Here is a 20294-nt window from a genome sequence, read left to right as displayed (position 1 = left end):
AAAAAAGTAGGGTTAGCCTGCGACGTGTGCCTGACACGACACGTGGACGGGTGAGATGCGCCGTTGGCAAGAAGAAGAAACGCGTGTACAACAACACCATGAAAGGAGGAGAGGGGGTTAAACCGTGATCCCATCTCCGAATCCCCCTGCTAATCTATCGTGGAGTAATTTGGTTTCGTTTTAGCCAAAAAAAATACTAAATTGCTACTAATCAAGCACGCATCTTTTTTGGCGTTAATAATCTCTTGTGTATTAGTACTGTTGTTAAGATGGGTGAGGTGAGGTGTGGTGATGATCGCGGGTGAGGTGGTTTCCTCGTCACCGTCCACATCGCGCCGATGCGTGCCGAGTGTCACCCCGCCCCCGAATCCTCTCGATAAATACTCGGCCTCCTCCCCCCCTCCTCCTCCCGAATCCCGACGAGGACAACCCGTCATCCTCCTCCTCCTCCTCCTCCTCCTCCCTTCGCTCAGCTTCCTCCACTGATTCTTCAGAGAGACAGAGTGAGAGAGAGAGATTCTTGATCTTGATCTTATTTGAGTTGGGTTGGATTGGATTGGATCGATTTGATCTCGCAGTAGGTGAGTGAGGGTGGATGGGAGAACTGAATCAGTTGGCTGGCTGAGACACGCACGGAAAGATTGCTGCCCGGCGTCGTGTTGGTCGGTCGGTCACTTGTTGTTTGTTCTTGATGATGATGGCGATGGTGGTGGTGGTGCAGGTTTTTTGGGGCGGGAGAGATGGGGGACGCGACGGCGGGGGGCAAGTACCAGAAGAGCTACTTCGACGTGCTGGGGATTTGCTGCCCGTCGGAGGTGCCGCTCGTCGAGAAGCTGCTGCAGCCGCTGGAGGGGGTCCAGAAGGTCACCGTGATCGTGCCGTCGAGGACCGTCATCGTCGTCCACGACGCCGCCGCCGTCTCCCAAGCCCAAATCGGTGAGCACCCACACACACGCACACACGAAAAGAAAAAAAAAAGAACGCCCTTTTTTTTTACTGCTTTTCTTCTCCTCACACTCTTTTCTTGCTTTCCGTGCGGATTTTTCTCGCTTTTGTGGTTATAATTCTCCCCCATTTTCTGACGACTCCGGTGCCGTGTGATCAAATGATTTGACTGGGATTGGGGCCAGACGGATGGGGGAGTCTCGATCGCCTTCTTCATTGATTAGATTAGTATGAAAAAAAATCGATTTTTCCTCATCGAGAGGACTACTACTTGTTGTTCATTGAACCTTGATGATACTTGTCGGTCTTTCTGGTTTATAATTCTCTACAATTTTTTTTTTTGCTCACGGCAAGGAGGAACGTATATCAACATAACACGTTCACGCAAAGATCATTCCTTTTTTTCCCGTTCTGTTCTTGCAGTTTCTGACTTGTTATGATCCTATCTGTTTTTTTGTTCTTTGTCAATAAATTTCTAATCGATTATGCAACGAGCCAGCCAGCCCAGCAAAGCTGGTGTCATGCGTGCGTGCATTCGTTTGTTTTCTTGGTTCATGACTGGGGACCACTTTCCATATCAGAAATAAGTGCAAAAATTCATATTTTGTGAAAATATAGAACTTGCTAGCGACAAGAGAACCGTCTCCCGCCAGTCACTACAATGCTATGACAGCAGAGAGCCGTCACATACACCGCGATACGATTCGATGTATCTCTTGACTTATTACATGTGACCTCAGCATCCCGAAATCCTGCTAATTTTGCTGTACTCTATCACGGGAATTATGGAACGCCCTGTACACAAGCTGTTACAGTCAATGAAATTGTCGGTCTATCTCTGTTTCTTGCAGCTATATTTTAGTATTTTAGCATGGCAAGATATGGAAGCTTAATTTTGGTCTTTGCCGTTTTCAGTCAAGGCACTGAACCAGGCGCGGCTGGAGGCGTCGGTGCGGGCTTACGGGACTGGCTCGGAGAAGATCACCAACAAATGGCCAAGCCCGTATGTTCTTCTCTGTGGAGTTCTTCTGGTTGTGTCGCTGTTCGAGCATTTCTGGCACCCGCTCAAGTGGTTTGCGCTGGGAGCGGCGGCCGCCGGCTTGCCGCCGATCTTGCTGAGGAGCTTTGCTGCTATCCGGAGGCTCACCCTGGATGTCAACATACTCATGCTGATTGCTGGTAAGAACAAGCTGTTATTCATCTTGTGACATAAATGCATAATGATGCTAACAAGCTATCACTCATCTTGTGACATAAATACATAATGATGCTTCCTATTATTGCTACCTCTGACGATCGAAGAACGGTAGACCCTACCCTTCGGTCTTTCAGAGATAACCGAATTATGGAATTTTAAATAAGCTTCCTTCTGGTGGACTAATGCATTTCGGCTTGTAGCAGAACTTGCTTTCTCTCTTTAATGAAAAAGCATAGCTCCAGCCATACTTTTTGAAAAGAAATAAACTTTTTAATAATGTCCTATGGTAGCAAACATATATACAATTAAGTGTATCCTTCAATTGAATGTGTAATTGAAATAAGAGAAGATATCATTATCACAGCTTAATATTATTAGAGCAAACGGTTTTAGCTGTTGATGGTTTGAAGCACATTTCTTTCAGTATGCTTGTTCCTTTTTTTTTTGCCATATTATTCTTTTATGCATTAGAAGATATCAACGCAGCACCCACTTTGGGTTAAATTTTAAACCATGGATTGAAGTTGTAGGATTACTGATACTTGTTCTGCCAGTTTGACACTAATGGGTTGTGAAAAAAGGACAGAAACAAGTGGCTTCTCAAGGACCAATATAGTGGGTGATTAGTGGGAGGGTGGAAGCAGAAATCCATCTCTCAAAAGTTTATGTCTCACTTGCATAAGCTTTTCCCTTCATTTTTCTTTTCTAGAGGGACCCCCACTTTCCACTGCATCAAAAGGATATGTTTCTGTGATGCTAATATACGTGCTAAATGAACAATTCTGCTTCTTTTCCTCCATGTGGTGATGTCACTTCAGATAGGGCATCTGATTCCTTATAGAACAAGCAACACATTTCGAATCAAGTAGCCAAATATTTCGAATCATTCTTTCTAGACTAATTCCATGGCATTGAGATAGCTATGTTCCGATATGTATATGGGGTGCATAAGCGAATCATCATAAGAAAAAAGAAAATACCTTGTTTCAAAAAGAAGAAAAGAATAGGAAGATTTGGAAAATATAATTGGAAAGCGCATATAATGTTCTATATGAGATAGAAGTGAAGTGAAATCGTGGAGTTCTGTTGGTAGTAGTAAGAAAAAGGCAAGTCGCATATGTGAATATCTTTTTTTTTTTTACAAATATTGTCATGGGTCATGATTTTTCTATCTTTTTGGCACTACCTTCTTATCTTGGATGACCCATACTATCTTGCTAGCACCAATTTGTATATCCTCTCCTATGTGCTATTAAATTCAGGCAATTTTGGTAGGAGATGGATGACGACGCACAACTCAGAGTTCCATATGTTGATACCTACCAACTTTTTTTTTTGGTGCAGTTGCTGGAGCAATAGCTCTCAAGGACTATTCTGAGGCTGGCTTCATTGTCTTCCTCTTCACTACAGCTGAATGGCTTGAGACCAGAGCAAGCCACAAGGTATATGCCCAGCTCTTTGTGCTATTTTATTTTACTTCACAAGGCATGTTTGATTGCTGAGGTCATGACAAACCCACTGACAAGAGAAGGATCTATTGTTTTTGTGACGTGTCACATCTATGGGCACATATTCACGCATTGCAACATACAAGGTCTATAGATATGGATGTGCGCTAGCCCCACTGATTGATGGTAACTGGTTATATAAACAGAATCAGGCCCACGTTGCTGATTATATCACCAGTCATCACCATTTTTGCATACTTCCACCCCAAATTTGCCAAGGAAAAGACACATAAAACTTTTGTATCTAGTCGACTCAAAAACATGCATCTACACTCACACACTCACAGCGTGTATACTTATATGATCTAGAAAGAAAATTGTATCTACTAAAAGCAATATAGTCTTCAAAAGGCAATACTAATTAGCATGCATGTGTTACATTTGTTTTCTTTAATTAATCACTATAATTAAATGTTCATTTGGCATGCAGGCCACTGCTGGGATGTCGGCTCTAATGAGCATGACACCACAAAAGGCTGTTCTGGCAGAGACTGGGGAGGTGGTTGCGGCCCGGGATGTGAAGGTCAATACAATAATAGCTGTCAAGGCAGGGGAAGTCATTCCCATCGATGGTGTTGTTGTTGATGGGCGTAGTGAGGTCGACGAGAGCACCCTCACGGGCGAGTCCTTCCCAGTGTCCAAGCAGCCAGACTCCGAGGTCTGGGCTGGCACACTGAACATTGATGGTAATATATGATGAAATGTCACATGATTTGATCACCCTCATATATGCTTAAAAAGTTAAGGTGTGTTATTGATCCTGGTGGTAATTCTGTATTGGTGATGTCTCAGGTTACATTGCTGTGAGGACGACTGCTATGGCTGACAACTCTGCAGTGGCCAAAATGGCAAGGCTGGTTGAAGAAGCACAAAACAGTAGATCCAATACACAGAGGGTGATCGACACTTGTGCTAAGTACTACACACCTGGTAAGCTAAATAAAGGAGTAGGCTTTTTAGCAAATATTTAGACACTGAAAAATTCGATCAAGTGGGTTTCTTACTGTTCTGTTTGTTGGCATGTGTAGCGGTCGTTGTCATGTCAGGATCAGTAGCAGCAATCCCTGCAATAGTGAAAGTACATAACCTCAAACACTGGTTCCAGTTGGCTCTAGTTCTTCTTGTGAGCGCTTGTCCATGTGCATTGGTACTGTCCACACCCATTGCCACCTTCTGTGCGCTACTGAGGGCCGCAAGAACAGGGCTACTCATCAAAGGAGGGGATGTCCTGGAATCCTTGGCTAGCATCAAAGTTGCTGCTTTTGACAAAACTGGTACTATTACAAGAGGAGAGTTCAGTGTTGAGGAGTTCCAGGTAGTTGGTGAACATGTTACAATGCAACAACTTCTTTACTGGTGAGTGGTGTTGAAACTTTCACTTAAATTTTCTTCTTGTGTATTGCATCTAATTATATGAATATCACAGGGTCTCGAGCATTGAGAGTAGATCAAGTCACCCCATGGCAGCTGTCCTGGTTGATTATTCTCAATCAAAATCCGTGGAACCAAAGTCAGACAATGTTACTGAATTCCAAATTTATCCTGGTGAGGGGATATATGGTGAAATCGATGGGTCAGGCGTATATATTGGGAACAAAAGAATTTTGTCAAGAGCTTCCTGCGAAACAGGTTGGTGAAATCAAAAGGCTTCCAAAATGTGGTAGAACAATGTGTGATGGTTTATGGCTAGTTGCTGTAATTTGATGTTAAATAAGAAAAATGTCACTCCCACAGTAAATATTCCTTTTTCTGCCTCGTGAATGTTAAGTAGCAGTAGCCATTGTGAATTGATGTTTTGCTTCAAATTGTTTAGGCAAAAAATCGATTGTTGAAATATCCTTTTAAGCAGTCTTTTTTTTTTGAAGTCTTATGTTTTTCTTTTTAATTTGTTCTAGTTCCGGACATGAAAGATATGAAAGGAGTTACCGTTGGATATGTGGTCTGTAACAATGAGTTGATTGGGGTATTCACTCTCTCCGATTCCTGCCGGACTGGATCTGCTGAAGCCATCAAGGAGCTAAGATCACTGGGCATTAAGTCAGTGATGCTTACAGGTGATAGCACTGCCGCTGCCACATATGCACAGAACCAGGTAAACTAATTTCCAGAGTGAATGACGTTTTTTTAATTTTAGTGCGGTTTTGCATGTTACAGCTTCTAATTTTACTATTTTTCTTTCTGGCAGCTGGGAAATATCCTTTCTGAGGTTCATGCTGAACTTCTTCCTGAAGACAAAGTGAGACTTGTTGGTGAACTCAAGGAAAAAGATGGCCCTACACTGATGATTGGTGATGGCATGAATGATGCCCCAGCATTGGCTAAAGCTGATGTTGGAGTCTCTATGGGTGTATCTGGTTCAGCTGTTGCAATGGAGACAAGCCACATTACTCTGATGTCAAATGACATCCGCAGGATTCCAAAGGCTGTCCGGCTGGCAAGGAGGACACACCGGACAATCATCGTGAACATCGTATTCTCGGTGATTACGAAGCTTGCAATTGTTGGACTTGCATTTGCCGGACATCCTCTTATCTGGGCAGCTGTCCTTGCCGATGTTGGCACATGCTTGCTGGTGATCATGTACAGCATGCTGTTGCTGAGAGAGAAAGACAGTGGAAAGGCAAAGAAGGGCTGTGCTTCTCATCATGCATCTGCAAAGAAGTGCTGTTCTTCTTCTCATCATGGATCTCACGCAAAGAAAAATCACGGTACTTCCCACCACTGCTCAGATGGTCCGTGCAAATCAGCAGTCAGCTGCAAAGATTCGTCTGCTGCTAAGCATGCTTGCCATGATCACCACCATGAGCACAACCATTCTGAAGCGCCAGTCCACAAGCATTCTTCAAAGCAGCATGATTGCCATGACCATGACCATGACCATGGACATGGCCATGACCACTCCACAGAGACGAGCAATGTGCATGGCACCAAGAAACACGATTGCCATGGCCATGAGCATAGCCATGCTCTGCCTCCCACCAGTGATCATGCTTGCCATGGCCATGAACATAGCCACCATGAAGAACACGGTGTTTTGCACTCTACTGGCGAGCATGCTTGCCACGAGCATGAGCATGTCCATTGTGATGAGCCAATCGGCTCTCACTCTGCTGGTGAGCATGGTTGCCACGACCATGAGGTTCATGAGCATCATTGCTGCGATGAACAGCAAACTCAGCACACTGAAGATATGCACCCCTGCCATGACCATAAGCATGACAACGTGATCGAGGAAGTGAAGGACTGTCATGCTGAACTGCCCCACCACCACAGCCATTGCTGCCATGAACCCCATGACCAGGCCAAGAATGCTGCCGATTCAGTCCAAGAGCATAAGATATCAATCATTGAACCATCCGACCATCATGAGCATCATCAGCATGAGCATCAGCACAGCAAAGATCACAAAGAGGCCGGCGATTGTGGACATCATCAGAAGGCGAAAGACTGCGTTCCACACCCAACTGACTGCAGCATCAAGGGGTGCGGGAGCAAAGGTAAAGACACTGCTTGCTCAAGCTTGCAGAAGGATCATGCCAGACAGGCCAGCCAGTGCTGCAGGAGCTACGTGAAGTGCAACCGGCCCAGGAGATGCTGCAGCCACAACATTGTGAAGCTGCCTGAGATCGTAGTGGAGTAATAAATAGGATTGAGCTATATGCACAGGTATCAGCAACGATGGTAACCTCATCGGCATAAGGTAGAAAATCCGATGCTATGCGTTTTGCTGTTGCTTAAGAAATGCAGTAGAAGTATGGATTTTGACGGAGCAGGTGTTTGAATCAGTAATCGTAATCTGTTTTCTGTTTCTTTTTTTTTCTGTTTTGCCGGCTGATTGTGCATCTCATGTAAGATTATGAGAAGGTGCAGGTAATCTGCCATTTCTGGGAGTCATAGTTGGTTCTTGGACTAGTCTGCCTCTGAACTAAAAGATGTGCAGCTAATGCATACCAATTCCAAATTAGGGTTTAAAAGAGATTATGTGCTTGTATATTACCCGTGTTTTGAATCAATAGGGATTAAATTTTCCCACTTTGTTTCTTGTTCTGTGGCTGACATGGTACTTCTGCTGGTAGCTAGAGTTTTGCAGTTCCAGTCTAACCTGGGATTGTGATGCACTGATGTCAATACTAAACTACTTCCTATACTAGCTAGCTAAGAGCAATTTTGAGTACTAAGAGGCACCACCTTTCAGAAGATACTAATTTTATATAGAAAACAGTGGTACCTCGTATCTTCTCAAGGATTGGAAAAATGCTCACTAGCTAAATGTCTATACGCTGAAATGGGCAGGTTGAATATTATGTGTTTTTCCTTTTCATAGCTTACAAATGAACAGTATATGTTAGCTGATAGTTACATGTATCACTGTTAAGTTCAGAAGAAAAATGTATCTGTTTAATAGCCTTCATGTGTCAAACTTGATGGCCCCACATGTGCGTTGGTGAACGGTGACATATTCACTGTTTAACACCACTATTTGAGTTCTTTGAAGGAGTATAGAGGGGCATTGATCGATTTTGCTCTACTGGATAGAACACTTAAGGGTGTGATTGTTTGTTTCTTAAAAGCGAAACAATATATTTATAGATAAAAATAATTTGTTAATAAAAATTTTCTACATGTGTTTTTACTGATCGAAGAACCAAGAAAAAAAACCTATAATAGAAAAATCTAAAAGTCTAATTCAAATTTGGAGCCATGAGAAACGAAAATATACAGCTCGTGGGTAGAGGCGAAATTCTGTTTTGTACAGAGACTCCTTTTGACTATCTCTCAGCATGATGGCAACATCGAAGTCGACAGATTGTTCAAGAGAAGTTCGGTAGTATAACCAACTACTGGCTACCATTGATATTTATCAATAGTCAATTTATATCATAGTTATCTATAAAACAAAACATTAGTACATAGTCCTACATATCATACACTCTCTATTTTAAAATCCATTTTGAAATCCATGTACAGCTAACTATAAATTAGTAGTCAATCTCTCTTCTATCTAACTTATATATCTAACTTATAGCCTGCTACTGTACCTGCCAACAACATTCAGGTGGGGATTATCATCTGCAAAGAAGCAAGAATTTTCCGAGACATGGCGAAGGCTGGGCAACAGTACACCTTTCACCAAGATTATTATTTGTTCCCTCTAGCTTGGCGATAGGCCACATAGCAATATGTCCATGTGTCCCTGATCTTTGTACATTCTCTTTCAACCCTAGTGAGAATTCGGTTGACCTTCTTTGGCCGGGTCGGCAAAAAAATCGATAGTGAAAATATGTGCATTTTGCTTTGTGTCGTCAAAATTTGCATATATTTTTTTAAGAACCTTAAAAGGGATTTAACTAAACAAATCTAGACCCCATGTCCTATCAATATTAGAGTGATTACGCAAAACGAGTTATCTCATTTGTTAATTAAGTATCAGCTCACATTAATTTAAAAATTAAAGTAATATGATTTTCAGAGTAACGTTTAGATAGAATCTCTTTTAAACAAAACATACGGTTTAGCAGTCTAAAAAGTGGGTGAAGGGAAAATTTGAGTAATTTCATTCAATCGCTAGCTAATGAACGGTGCCTTGGTTGATATGCTGAGCAACCAGGCAGAAAATTGGTGTGAAGCAGCTAAAAATAAATTAAAGCCTAATAAGAATTAATACCTCCGTTGTAAAACATAAGGGTCTTTTCGGTTTGAGGATTTTCAAAAGGAAAAATAGAGAAATTGAACCGTTTTCTTTAAAAATCCTATAAAATTCTTGTGATCCGAAGAAACCCTAAGTATTTCTAAGCTTAGTAGAAGAAGGAGATGTCAACAGATTCTCTTTTAGTTACTTTAGTAGTCACTTTTTAAATTTAAATTGACATAATTTTCTTTCTAAGCATCTGATTGACACTGTAATTATCTAAATAATTAAAATCATAAAAACCATAAAAATACTTATATTATAGTAAAATTTGATTTCAATATATATATATATATATATATATATATATATATATATATATATATATATATATATATATATATATATCGATTACGGTAGAATCGTAGCAAGTGCATCTCGGTTTGCCAATACTAAGACAAAACAAAGAAAAAAAATACAAAACTGGTGAGGCGAGCAGCTTCAATGATTGCGCTGCTCCCTCACCTCAACTTGGCGAGCTGCACCTCCCATCAACCGACGCGTATACACTGCACCGGTGATGGCCGCCGGCCGGCAATGGACGCCGGCGGCGAGGTGCCGCTCCGACGAGGCCCTGAACGAGAGACGTGCCAGTCTGCAAAAGCTACCGATGCAAATTGGCAAAACTACTTACTGTACTTACTAAATTAGGGACTAAAATGAAAATGAAAAGGACAGCTGATACGAGCGGTAATTCGGGTGCTTAAGCGCAAAAGGTGTAGCTCCTGTCTCTTCTCCTTCACTACCTTTACACCTCACTCCTCGCATCATTCATTCAGTCTCGGTGCTCCTCCTCCAAATCTTTTTTTCTTTTTCTCACTCCTGTTCCTCCTGCACACCGGCTAGATCTCGCCAAGAACTCGGTAACCCGAAGCCTCGGCGAGATCCAGCATCCGCGACGAAGGTTAGAGTGATTCTTCTTGCTGTGTTTTGCTCTTGCTTGCTACCCATGTCAACAGTTCGGTTTCAGAAATGCTTTTGTCTCTTTTTTTTCCTTTCTTTCTTCTTTCTGGGATAGGTTTTTCGCTGGGTTTTGCTGGCCGCGGCGATGGAAAGGAGGGATTTTTAGCTTCCGTGTCTAGGGTTGTCGTGGCTTCATGTTCTTGTGGGGATTCGCGATTTGGAGTGTTGTTTATCTTTTGGGGCGGTTTGGTTTGACAGGAAGGGGAAAGAAGCGGTTTTTGTTCTGTTCTTGAAACTATTAGGTGTTGTAGTGGCGGATTCTTCCTTTTAAGTATTTCTTTCGGGTATTATTTGCACTTTAGCTGCTCAGAAGTACGGGAATTTAGTGTTTTCTCTGTAAATGCTTAGAATCATCAAGTGGTTTTAGAGCTTTGTTGCTATACATTCCAGAGTAAATAGGGGGAAAAAAGTGAGATTTTGGGTTTGCGTTCTGCTTAGATTGGATAGTTAGTTCGAACGAACCGGAGTTCGATTGGTGATAATTGGCGAGGTTTTAGGGGTTTAAGGGGTTGCTTGTCATGTGGGGACAGAAATGTGGGATAATTATCTGAACACGCAGGCAGCGTGCACACTATTATTCAAATGGGCAAGTTACATATGTTTTGTGAGGTCATGTCAACCAGCTAGAAACAAAACAAAGTTTGTTTGTTATATGGTATAATAAGATATAGCAACAACAAAAGATTTCGTCCTTGCTATGGTTAGTCTGTCAACTTTAGATCTTCAACTTTTCCTTCGGAGTTGTGAGTGCAATGCTCAGCTAGAGCATTAGTCGATTGTCATTGACAGTTTAGGCATATATTTTCTTCCTTTTCGCCTATGGAATATTATCTGGTCAGAAAACAATGGCTTGCATCCTAGTCATATATGAATCGCCTTAAGTGCTGTAAAATAACCTTATTGTTCCATTATCAAGCATTTGCCCATAATTTCCATTGGAAGAAAGATGGTGATGTTAACCAATTTCTGAGTTTGCATCATTTTAAGATTAAAACCATTTCACTATGTATATATTTCCCTTGTCATGTGGTCCAGATTGTCAACCAGAATATGAAACTGTTGATTGAAAGCATTAAACTGCAATTTCTCCGTCCCCATCTTTTTCAGGTTTGGGGGGTTCTTGAGCATTTCTGCCAGAAGAGTGACCCTGGATGATTGCATAAACGAAGCCTGCTGAATGCAGATTGCGAAGTATCATGGCACCGCGCAACAGGACTTCAACTAGAAGACCTCTCTGGATTGTCATCTTGATTGCTTTTGTTTGTGCAGTAGCCATTGGAGTCTACCTTTATACGCCCCAGAATTACACACCTTGTTACTTGGTATCATCAAATTCTTGTAGTTCCCGGCCTCCTCCAGAACCTGCTAGGGTTTACACTGATGATGAGATTGCTGCTCGTGTTGTCATAAGAGATATCATTTTGGCACAGCCAGTTCAGTCAAAGAATCCAAAAATTGCATTCATGTTCTTGACACCCAGTTCATTGCCTTTTGAGAAGCTTTGGGAAAAATTCTTCATGGTATGATATTTATGCTATTGTAACAATAGCTAAACGAATCTCTGGCCAATCTTAATTGCACTTTTTCTACATGTTTATGGTTGGCCTTGCATTATGTAATGATAAAAGTAATAATGAATATTAATTTCTTCTTGTCAGGAATTAATGGATTATTAATTTTTGTTCACATTTTATTTTCTGAAAGAACTTCATGCCAATCTCATGAAAGTTCTAGGATATGCTCACTTGCTGAGGTGCATGTGGAAGGATACTGAATCCAGATACTTGGGTGTACTTTCAGGGGCATGAAGACAGATACACCATATATGTACATGCATCAAGAGAAAGGCCTGTTCATGCAAGTCCAATATTCAATGGCAGGGATATTCGAAGTGAAAAGGTAATTTACCAGAATTAATTTATCTTTTTAGACAAATGAAGCTTTTGTTGATCTCATATGATTACAGGTGATACAACCACACCAAGACCACTCCCAACATTTGCATAGCTAAGATACACACAACCAAAAACACTAGACGCACAATTTGACATTTATTATAAATAAGAGCAGAACCTAGCTAAGAAAAAATCCTCAAACTAGACTGACATCCATGTTGCTGGGTAAAAAACTATATTTTCTCACATTCTCTATAGTACAATTTCCCCTGAAAAATAGTGGTGTTTTCTATGTGCTTCTGTTATTAGTTGTATCCTTAGTCTGCAAAAACTGCTTACTGGCTGATAGGATTAGTGTCAGATCCAGGCTTAGATATTCCTTCTGAATGGGTTTCCCTGGAAAACACCCGGTTGGTTCATTTCTGTTCCAGTCTGAAACCAAATTCAATTGTCTAACTTTCATTGTGATTTCGTGGAATCTTCATATAGGTATAATAAAACATCTAATAGCAAGTACGTTTTAAAGAGCACCAAAAGAATGCCAGAATAAGGAGCACTGAGCTCCTTTTATCCATTGGGGAGAACTGATTTCCAACAGTAACAGGAAAGACTTCTCTTGTAGGTAACCTGGGGCACCATTTCAATGATTGATGCAGAGAGGAGGCTCTTGGCTAATGCACTACAAGATCCTGATAATCAGCATTTTGTCTTGCTCTCTGAGAGGTCAATGATTTCCTTTTGTTCTTATCATTAATTGTATCTTAGATCCCTATCCTAATACTTTGTTCTCATTACAGCTGTGTACCACTTCATAACTTCGATTATGTATATAGTTATCTTATGGAAACAAACATCAGCTTTGTTGACTGGTAAGTGAACGCACTTAAGCCCTGAAGGTTATTTTACATGTACATAGATAGGGAATTTATTCATGATTGCTAACAAACCTCATACTTTCACCACCGACTTACCTACTATTTTTCTTCAGTTTTGATGATCCTGGTCCACATGGAGCTGGTAGATATTCTGACCATATGCTACCTGAAATTGTTAAGAAAGATTGGAGAAAAGGTGCACAGGTGATAATTTTATATGCATCATTTTTCCATAAATGGAATCATATGGTTGCAAGAATATTGTCTTGCCTTTTCATTTTCTTCCATTTTACAAAATTTTAAAGCGACTGCCATCAGTTTCTATAATCTCAGTACTACTTTCAAGAATTGTTATATTGTCATACAGTCAACCAAACGTTTTCTGATATGTTTTCCCCTTGCAGTGGTTCACTGTGAAACGTCAGCATGCAGTTCTTATTCTTTCTGACTTCCTTTACTATGCAAAGTTTAAGCGCTACTGTAAGGTAACAGAGCATTCTGATGGGTAAACTGAATTTAAAAGGTGCTGTTAGGTCTCAGACATAGTTATTGTTTTTCGTGAGAATTAGCTTGCTGTACGACCTTAGGAGTATAAGCTATTATGTATAGATTATTAACACATGCATCACTATATTGATTTAATACAAACGAGTGAATGCATTGTGCAAAATCTCCACCCTTCCATAGCAGCTGTGACTTTTACTAGGCCACTTGCTCTGTCCTTGTGATTTTTCCTCACCAAAAACTTGTAGAGAACCCCACTTTTTTTTTGCATACCATGCAGCACTGTGTGTGGTCTGGCACCGGTAAACCATAACGAGTGCAAATCCCCTTACAGCATTCTTACATTTACACAGGAGTTTGACTTGTACCATTATTATGTCTAATCAATTACGATGACCAATGGAATGCATTGATTCATTTTTCTATATGTTTATGGCCACTAAACTACTGTTGTTTCCTGATTTGTATTTCACTGATCTTGTGGTTGCACTTTGGCAGCCTGGAAATGAGTGGCATAACTGCTATTCTGATGAACACTATTTGCCAACCCTCTTTAACGTAAGCACTCAAATACTCCTAAATAATATTTCAGTTGTTTTTACATCCCAGCAATATCAGGCTATTGTTGTGCCTGCAGATGGTTGATCCAACTGGAATTGCAAATTGGTCAGTGACGCATGTTGATTGGTCTGAAGGAAAATGGCATCCTAAAGCTTACAGGGCTGTTGACACAAGCTTTGAACTGCTTAAGAATATCTCAGTGAGCTCTGATATACTTTTACACATAAAAGAGGGCATCATTTATGCTTATTTCATTTTAGTCGACTTGTGTAAAATCTGCGCTTGATATTTGTCTAATTAATTATGAAATTCTTGCAGTCCATTGATGAGAGTATTCATGTTTCAAGCAATGCAAAGGTAGAGTTATTTGATCATTTCCTCTCTTTGCTTTCTAATAAAAATTTCTTCAGATTCGTTGTATGAACATGTTTTTCTTCACCGCATATTTGATATTTCACATGTTCCTAGTTAGATTAACTTGAAATGCTCAGCTCAGGTTACTGAATGGCTTAATAAATTTCTTAGCCAACATTGTCTTCACAAATCAAATATATTGCTTCACATTTCGCAAGTTATTTGAGGAGAGGAATTTAACAAACTATGATCTTGCAGCACCACGTGCAGAGAAGACCATGCCTATGGAACGGCATGAAGAGGCCTTGCTACCTTTTCGCACGGAAGTTCTATCCCGAGGCCCTTGACAATCTGATGAACATCTTCTCGAACTTCACCATCATCTAAAGGGAATGAGCCATCAAGAATCATCCCCCTGATCGGTTGCATTTAACACTACTTGCTTCATTGCTGAGGAAAATCAGAAACCCAAAGGGACTTACACTTGCTGGAATTGTTTTTGTAAGCTCTCTTGGAAGCTGGAATGGCAAAATTGATTTTCCTCTTTTTGTGACGATGTTACATGCCTTGCTGCTGTTGAAAGAGCTGTCAGGTTCGTTCCCCAGTTTGCTGTTCAGAGCAATTGATGTTTTGTTCATAATGAACTGAGGAGAAGCTGAGAAATCATGAGCAATTCATGCATACGATTTCTCCGTTGACACCAGACAAGAGCGGGAAAACATTTTAGTGCTCTAGTATGCATTATTCTTCTGCTGTAATCCCTCTGTTTTATATTTCATATTATAAGGCACCATTCCTTGGCAAGGGAAAAAAAAAAAAGCTCCCTCAGTTTACTGTGAGCCTGCTTTGTAAATTGCTAAACATTAAATTTTATATCTAAAAGTTGCTTTAGAAAAATCATATTAATCCAGTTTTAAAGTTTATAATAACTTAATACTTAGGATAAACCTAAAATAACTTATAATATGAAACGAATTGAGTAGTACATATGTAAGCATTTTTTTACGCAATATAAAGAGTAGTTTGAAAGCATTATAATATAAATAGGTAGGATGATAGATTCACTGTAATAAAATGCATGTCGGCATTGTCCAATCTACAATATAATGTTGTCATCCTCATTTCCTGTCGCTGCCGGACTAACCAACAAGCTCTCCAAATGTTCGTGTAACTTGTATGTGTGTACTACACAAATTGGACAAGCAGTAGTACTGTACTAACATAGTTGGTATCAACAAGTTTCAGGTCAGAGAGATCGTTGCATACTTGCATTATATATATATATATACATACTTTCATGAATGTTAGTCAAGAACGAACGAATTGCAATTGTAGATTGAAAGGGACGTATGTACTGAACCTCCAAGGACTATGGCCCAGAGTGATTTTAGATTATCTAGCAAATTATTGACATGGATTATCTTTATGACTATAAGGATAAATTAAATATTTCGATGAATAAACAAAACAAATGATTAAACAAGTGTCTAATGCGGTAGAAAGAAAGTTTTTTCTTTGGAAAAAAACGTATTGTTCAAAGCATAGCATAAATAATATGTTTACCTGTATAATTCTTAAAAAACTCATGGGTGATCGTTTAACTTTTTTATGAAAGAAGTCAAATTACATATTTGTAAATGAAAAATATTTTATGAATAAAATGTTTATATATGTGTTCTTATCGATCTAAAAATCTAAAAGTCAAGGTTAAAAAATAAAATACGATAAAAAAACTCTAAATTTAACTTTAAATTTAAGACTTAAATTTTAAATTTTAGTTTATAAGCATAAAAAAAAGAATCAAACTGGCCCCAGTTGTGCTCTGCCGCTGATGGTTTTGAGCGGCACGTATACAAACTCGAAGGAATTGACGGACTCATTCCAATGATACGTCAAGAACACGCGGTTGCAGAAATTGTTTCAGGAAGATGAGATGAAATCAGTAGCAGCAGAAGTACTTACGGCATCCATTGCTTATCAGATTATCATTAACCACACATACGAAACAAGATACTAGTTCGTTAGTGTATGATTAGTTGAATATTAAAAATTACAAATTTGTTGAAAATCGACTAATATAATTTTATATAAGAAACTTCTATATGTTTCTTATTAGCTTCTAGCTGAAGCCTATTAGTCTCACGTGGAACTATAGATCAATTAAAAATTAACTGTTACAAATTTTATAAAATAGATTTATTTGAGTTCTTCGAAAAATATTTATACACATTTTTTTTACATAAACCATGTTGTTTAGCAGCTTGGAAAGAGTGGAAAACCAGTTCATCAGCATTGGAAGCTTTCAGTCAAGCCAACCCTGTGCAAGTGCGGTTAGTTTCCAAAATTTTTTGAAAAAGATGTCACATCGATGTGTATAATGACATATTTAAAGTATTAAACGTAGTCTAATTATAAAATAAATTTTAGATTCTGTCTTGAAACCGCGAGACAAATTTTTTTAAGTCTAATTAATTCATCATTAGCACATATTAGTTAGTATAGCACTTATGGCTAATCATATACTAATTAGGCTCAAAAGATTAGTCTCATGATTTTTTTATAACTGTGTAATTAGTTTTATGTTTATATATATTTAATGTTTTATTTAGATGTCTAAAGATTTGAGTTTGTATATTTTCACACAAGAGTTCAGCTGGTGCCACTGACTTCTCTTAATGAGTCAAAACTACCCCTCTTAGACAAAAGGCTCAAGTTTGTCAAAATTATACGCCCTGAGACAAAGACAAGTATTCATATATGAATGATGTGTCCAGTTAGCTATTCCGTAAAAAAATGATTTGTACGGAATGGGTAGCTGGACAATTAATGATTTGGGATAACTATTGAAGAATCAAAATGAATGAATTCATTATTATAAAACTAAAAGTTAGATTTAAAATTGTATTCCATAAATTTATAAGAAAAACGTTTTTTAAACAAAATCATATCATTTACAAGTTTACAAAGGGTATATAACAATTCATCCTTAAGCAGAGCAGAAAAGAACATAGAACCGCTCACGACGACGACGATGATGATATTTACGGGATATCTCCTATTAATACAACATCGGTCAAAAAGTTTGTCTGGCCGTTCAAAAAGATACACTGGTACGTCCGTAAAATATCTACTGTTTGTGGATCAGTTTATGTGTATACATGCCCGCGAAATTTTCCAATTATCTCCATGCCATCACCATCATTATTTCCCGTCCCGGCCTAATCTACAAATTCTCCGATATATATTCATGAATGTACATAAGCACTCGATGCAAGTTGGAACTGGCAATAGTACTGTACTGTTTGATATTATCAACGAGACTACTGAGGTGCCCACGGCATATTTACAAACAAAAAATTTTATATACGTGTTGTTAACGATCTAAAAGATCACACAAAAAATAAACTATGATGAAAAATCTTAAAATCAGCTCTAAATTTAAAGTTAAAAATTTAAATTTTAGCTTATTAGTATAAACATAAGCGAAAAGACGATGACGAATTTCTCTGCTGATTAAAGTGAGCTATTGGGCATCGTCGTGTACTATGATTTATTTAGATTTGGCCAAATTTTGTTTAAATTCCAAATTACTTCGTTCTAGAAATCACGAAGCTGGTAAATTAAACCTGACTATATACGAAGATAGATGTATAGCCTGAAACTGGCAGCAAGTTTCAGAAGGAAAAAGAAACTCTGAAACTGGCCGCTGTTTTGCTGTCTCGATCACAAGTGGTTTTTGAATCAATGGATTGCTTTCATGACAAAGCTAGAGAACACAGTTGCCACACGCATGTTTCAGAAAACTGTTTCAGATGAAATCAAAATGGGTAGCAAGAGTGAATGATCAAGCTGTTCGTCGTCAACGCGAGTTTTCAGACGAATATATATCTGCAGCACCTCTGCATCATTCTGCATATATACCGTTCATATGCTTGTCAGTAACACAGTACATGCATGCATATACACCATGCTGTTTCCAGATAATACAAATTAAACCATCTCTGTCTCTGCTGCAACTAGCTGAGTTCTCTGAAAGCATCAACCATGATGTCTTGAGAGAGAAAAAATTCAGATACAGCCAAATGTTTCCTCATAAGAACAAATGCATTCAGACAACGCCGGCCACGAAAGGTGTGACTGTGAATGGATGAATGAATCGCTGCCGAGCTACACTGTTAACTGAATCTCTTGCCTTTGGTCAGAGAGAAGAAAAAAACTGAAAACTTGTCGTCATGATCGATCTGTGTGGAATGAAGCTGACGAGCTCAAGAGCAAGCATGTATATTTAGTCAAATTCAATGGAGCACATATTATATATATCTTGATCTGATCAATATAATGTGTAGTGATAGATTAAACAATGAAAAAGTTGTGAGCTAATTTAAGACTTAATTACCACTTGTATGATCAGCACGTGTACTCTGTGCTGAGAGTTCCAACAAGCGTAGTCTCTGTTGCATTCGGATCCAGCTATACTGGGGACATCGATAATCTTGTTTTGAGTGAAAATTTAAAAGCTTTCGGCATGGAGATCATAAATTTGATGGTTTTCTTTTTAAAAAATAATTTATGATGATGAAAATTACGTACGGAGTATAAAAGTTCCATTGTGAAGACCGTACCAATATCCAAAACAACTTGCTTTCATAACCTCTCGACATCAAGATCATAAATTTGACAGATTTTTTTGAAGAAAATACTTTACGGTGAAAATTACAGATAAAGGTTACATTTTAAATACCGTACCAATATCGAAAACGACATGCCTACATACTGAGAGAATAGTACCTACACAATTAGATAAATACTATTGAAAAAAGAAACTATATAAGCTCACGAGTACGATGTTACGATTCATTGTGCTGCAGAAATAGGAGAAAATTCATGTGGTACAGCCCACAATTTTCGCAGCGGTTTTGGATAAATATATATGTGGCATACATATCCATATACTGAGCATACAAACTTTATATATCATATTTTGCAATATAGAAGTTTTGAACACTATATTAATTTCTAAAATTGTTGGCTCGATCTGATTGGTTGAGGGATTATGGCTCAAAGATAAAAGGAGCAAATAATAATCATACGGCTATCATAATTAAAAAAACCTCAAAATAAATGATTTATACCTTTTCAACTATCACAAAATTTCAATTTATGCCATTGACTTCTTAGGACAATCTGAGAAAAAAATGTTCAGGTATGTCAACATTATACCCCTACGACAAAGACATGTATATCTATTCAGAAAAAACATGATGATGATGATAACCTATTTATAGTACATAGTTGTTGTTTGTGAAGCATTTCTGAGCATATATGTCGGCATTACTTTCTCCTTTTTTCATAATATAAATCATTTTGTGTTTGCCCTAAAGTTCCTATGAAGTTTGATTGAGTTTATAGAAAAATATAGTAGTATTTTTAATATAAAACAAATATACTATGAAAAGTTATTCAATTGTAGATTTAATTAAATTAATTTGTTATTGTAGATATTTGCAGTGTTACTTTTATAAACTTGATTAAACTTAAGAAAATAACTTAGGACAAATCTAAAACTTATAAAGTCTATTTGGTTCATCGCCTCATTGGTCTTACCCTTTGTAGTCACATAAACAGTAGAAAGACAAATTTTGGTTTGGATCTAAACATTAGCCAGCCTATGAAAAGAAAAATTGGTAATGCCATTTATAAGAGCCAAAACAAGTTGGCAAGGTCAAATTTGACCCCCTTACCATATACAACTTGACCTTCCCAATATTAACCATGCTAAAATATGTATATATCCAATTTTTT

General features: G+C 38.6%; 2 protein-coding genes across 2 annotated transcripts; both read left to right on the top strand.

The window, feature by feature from the left end:
• The first annotated feature begins 408 nt into the window (after positions 1-408).
• On the top strand, positions 409-7693 carry LOC102706206 (cadmium/zinc-transporting ATPase HMA2). The gene is made up of 10 exons (XM_006656379.3): positions 409-581; positions 722-936; positions 1861-2124; positions 3488-3585; positions 4082-4337; positions 4444-4581; positions 4680-5007; positions 5078-5280; positions 5547-5743; positions 5837-7693. Exons 2-10 carry the CDS (start codon positions 741-743, stop codon positions 7289-7291), a joined length of 3135 nt encoding a protein of 1044 aa, XP_006656442.1. The 5' UTR covers positions 409-581; positions 722-740; the 3' UTR covers positions 7292-7693.
• A 2390-nt stretch (positions 7694-10083) lies between these two features.
• LOC102705923 (glycosyltransferase BC10-like) lies at positions 10084-15331 on the top strand. The gene is made up of 11 exons (XM_006656378.3): positions 10084-10244; positions 11411-11823; positions 12104-12202; positions 12821-12921; positions 12996-13067; positions 13187-13277; positions 13478-13558; positions 14076-14135; positions 14215-14337; positions 14457-14495; positions 14751-15331. Exons 2-11 carry the CDS (start codon positions 11500-11502, stop codon positions 14877-14879), a joined length of 1119 nt encoding a protein of 372 aa, XP_006656441.1. The 5' UTR covers positions 10084-10244; positions 11411-11499; the 3' UTR covers positions 14880-15331.
• Positions 15332-20294: the final 4963 nt, after the last annotated feature.

The sequence above is a fragment of the Oryza brachyantha genome, chromosome 6, assembly GCF_000231095.2.
Source record: "Oryza brachyantha chromosome 6, ObraRS2, whole genome shotgun sequence".
In the NCBI taxonomy this organism is placed as follows: domain Eukaryota; kingdom Viridiplantae; phylum Streptophyta; class Magnoliopsida; order Poales; family Poaceae; genus Oryza; species Oryza brachyantha.
The sequence above is the reverse complement of the archived record's forward strand: the minus strand, read 5'-3'. Positions and strand labels throughout refer to the sequence as shown.

Coding starts and splice junctions, on each gene's coding strand:
- LOC102706206 (XM_006656379.3), top strand. CDS start 741: ATGGGGGACGCGACGGCGGGGGGCAAGTACCAGAAGAGCTACTTCGAC. Junction 937..1,860: donor CGTCTCCCAAGCCCAAATCG/GTGAGCACCCAC, acceptor TGCCGTTTTCAG/TCAAGGCACTGAACCAGGCG. Junction 5,281..5,546: donor AAGAGCTTCCTGCGAAACAG/GTTGGTGAAATC, acceptor AATTTGTTCTAG/TTCCGGACATGAAAGATATG.
- LOC102705923 (XM_006656378.3), top strand. CDS start 11,500: ATGGCACCGCGCAACAGGACTTCAACTAGAAGACCTCTCTGGATTGTC. Junction 13,559..14,075: donor AGTTTAAGCGCTACTGTAAG/GTAACAGAGCAT, acceptor GCACTTTGGCAG/CCTGGAAATGAGTGGCATAA. Junction 14,136..14,214: donor ATTTGCCAACCCTCTTTAAC/GTAAGCACTCAA, acceptor TTGTGCCTGCAG/ATGGTTGATCCAACTGGAAT.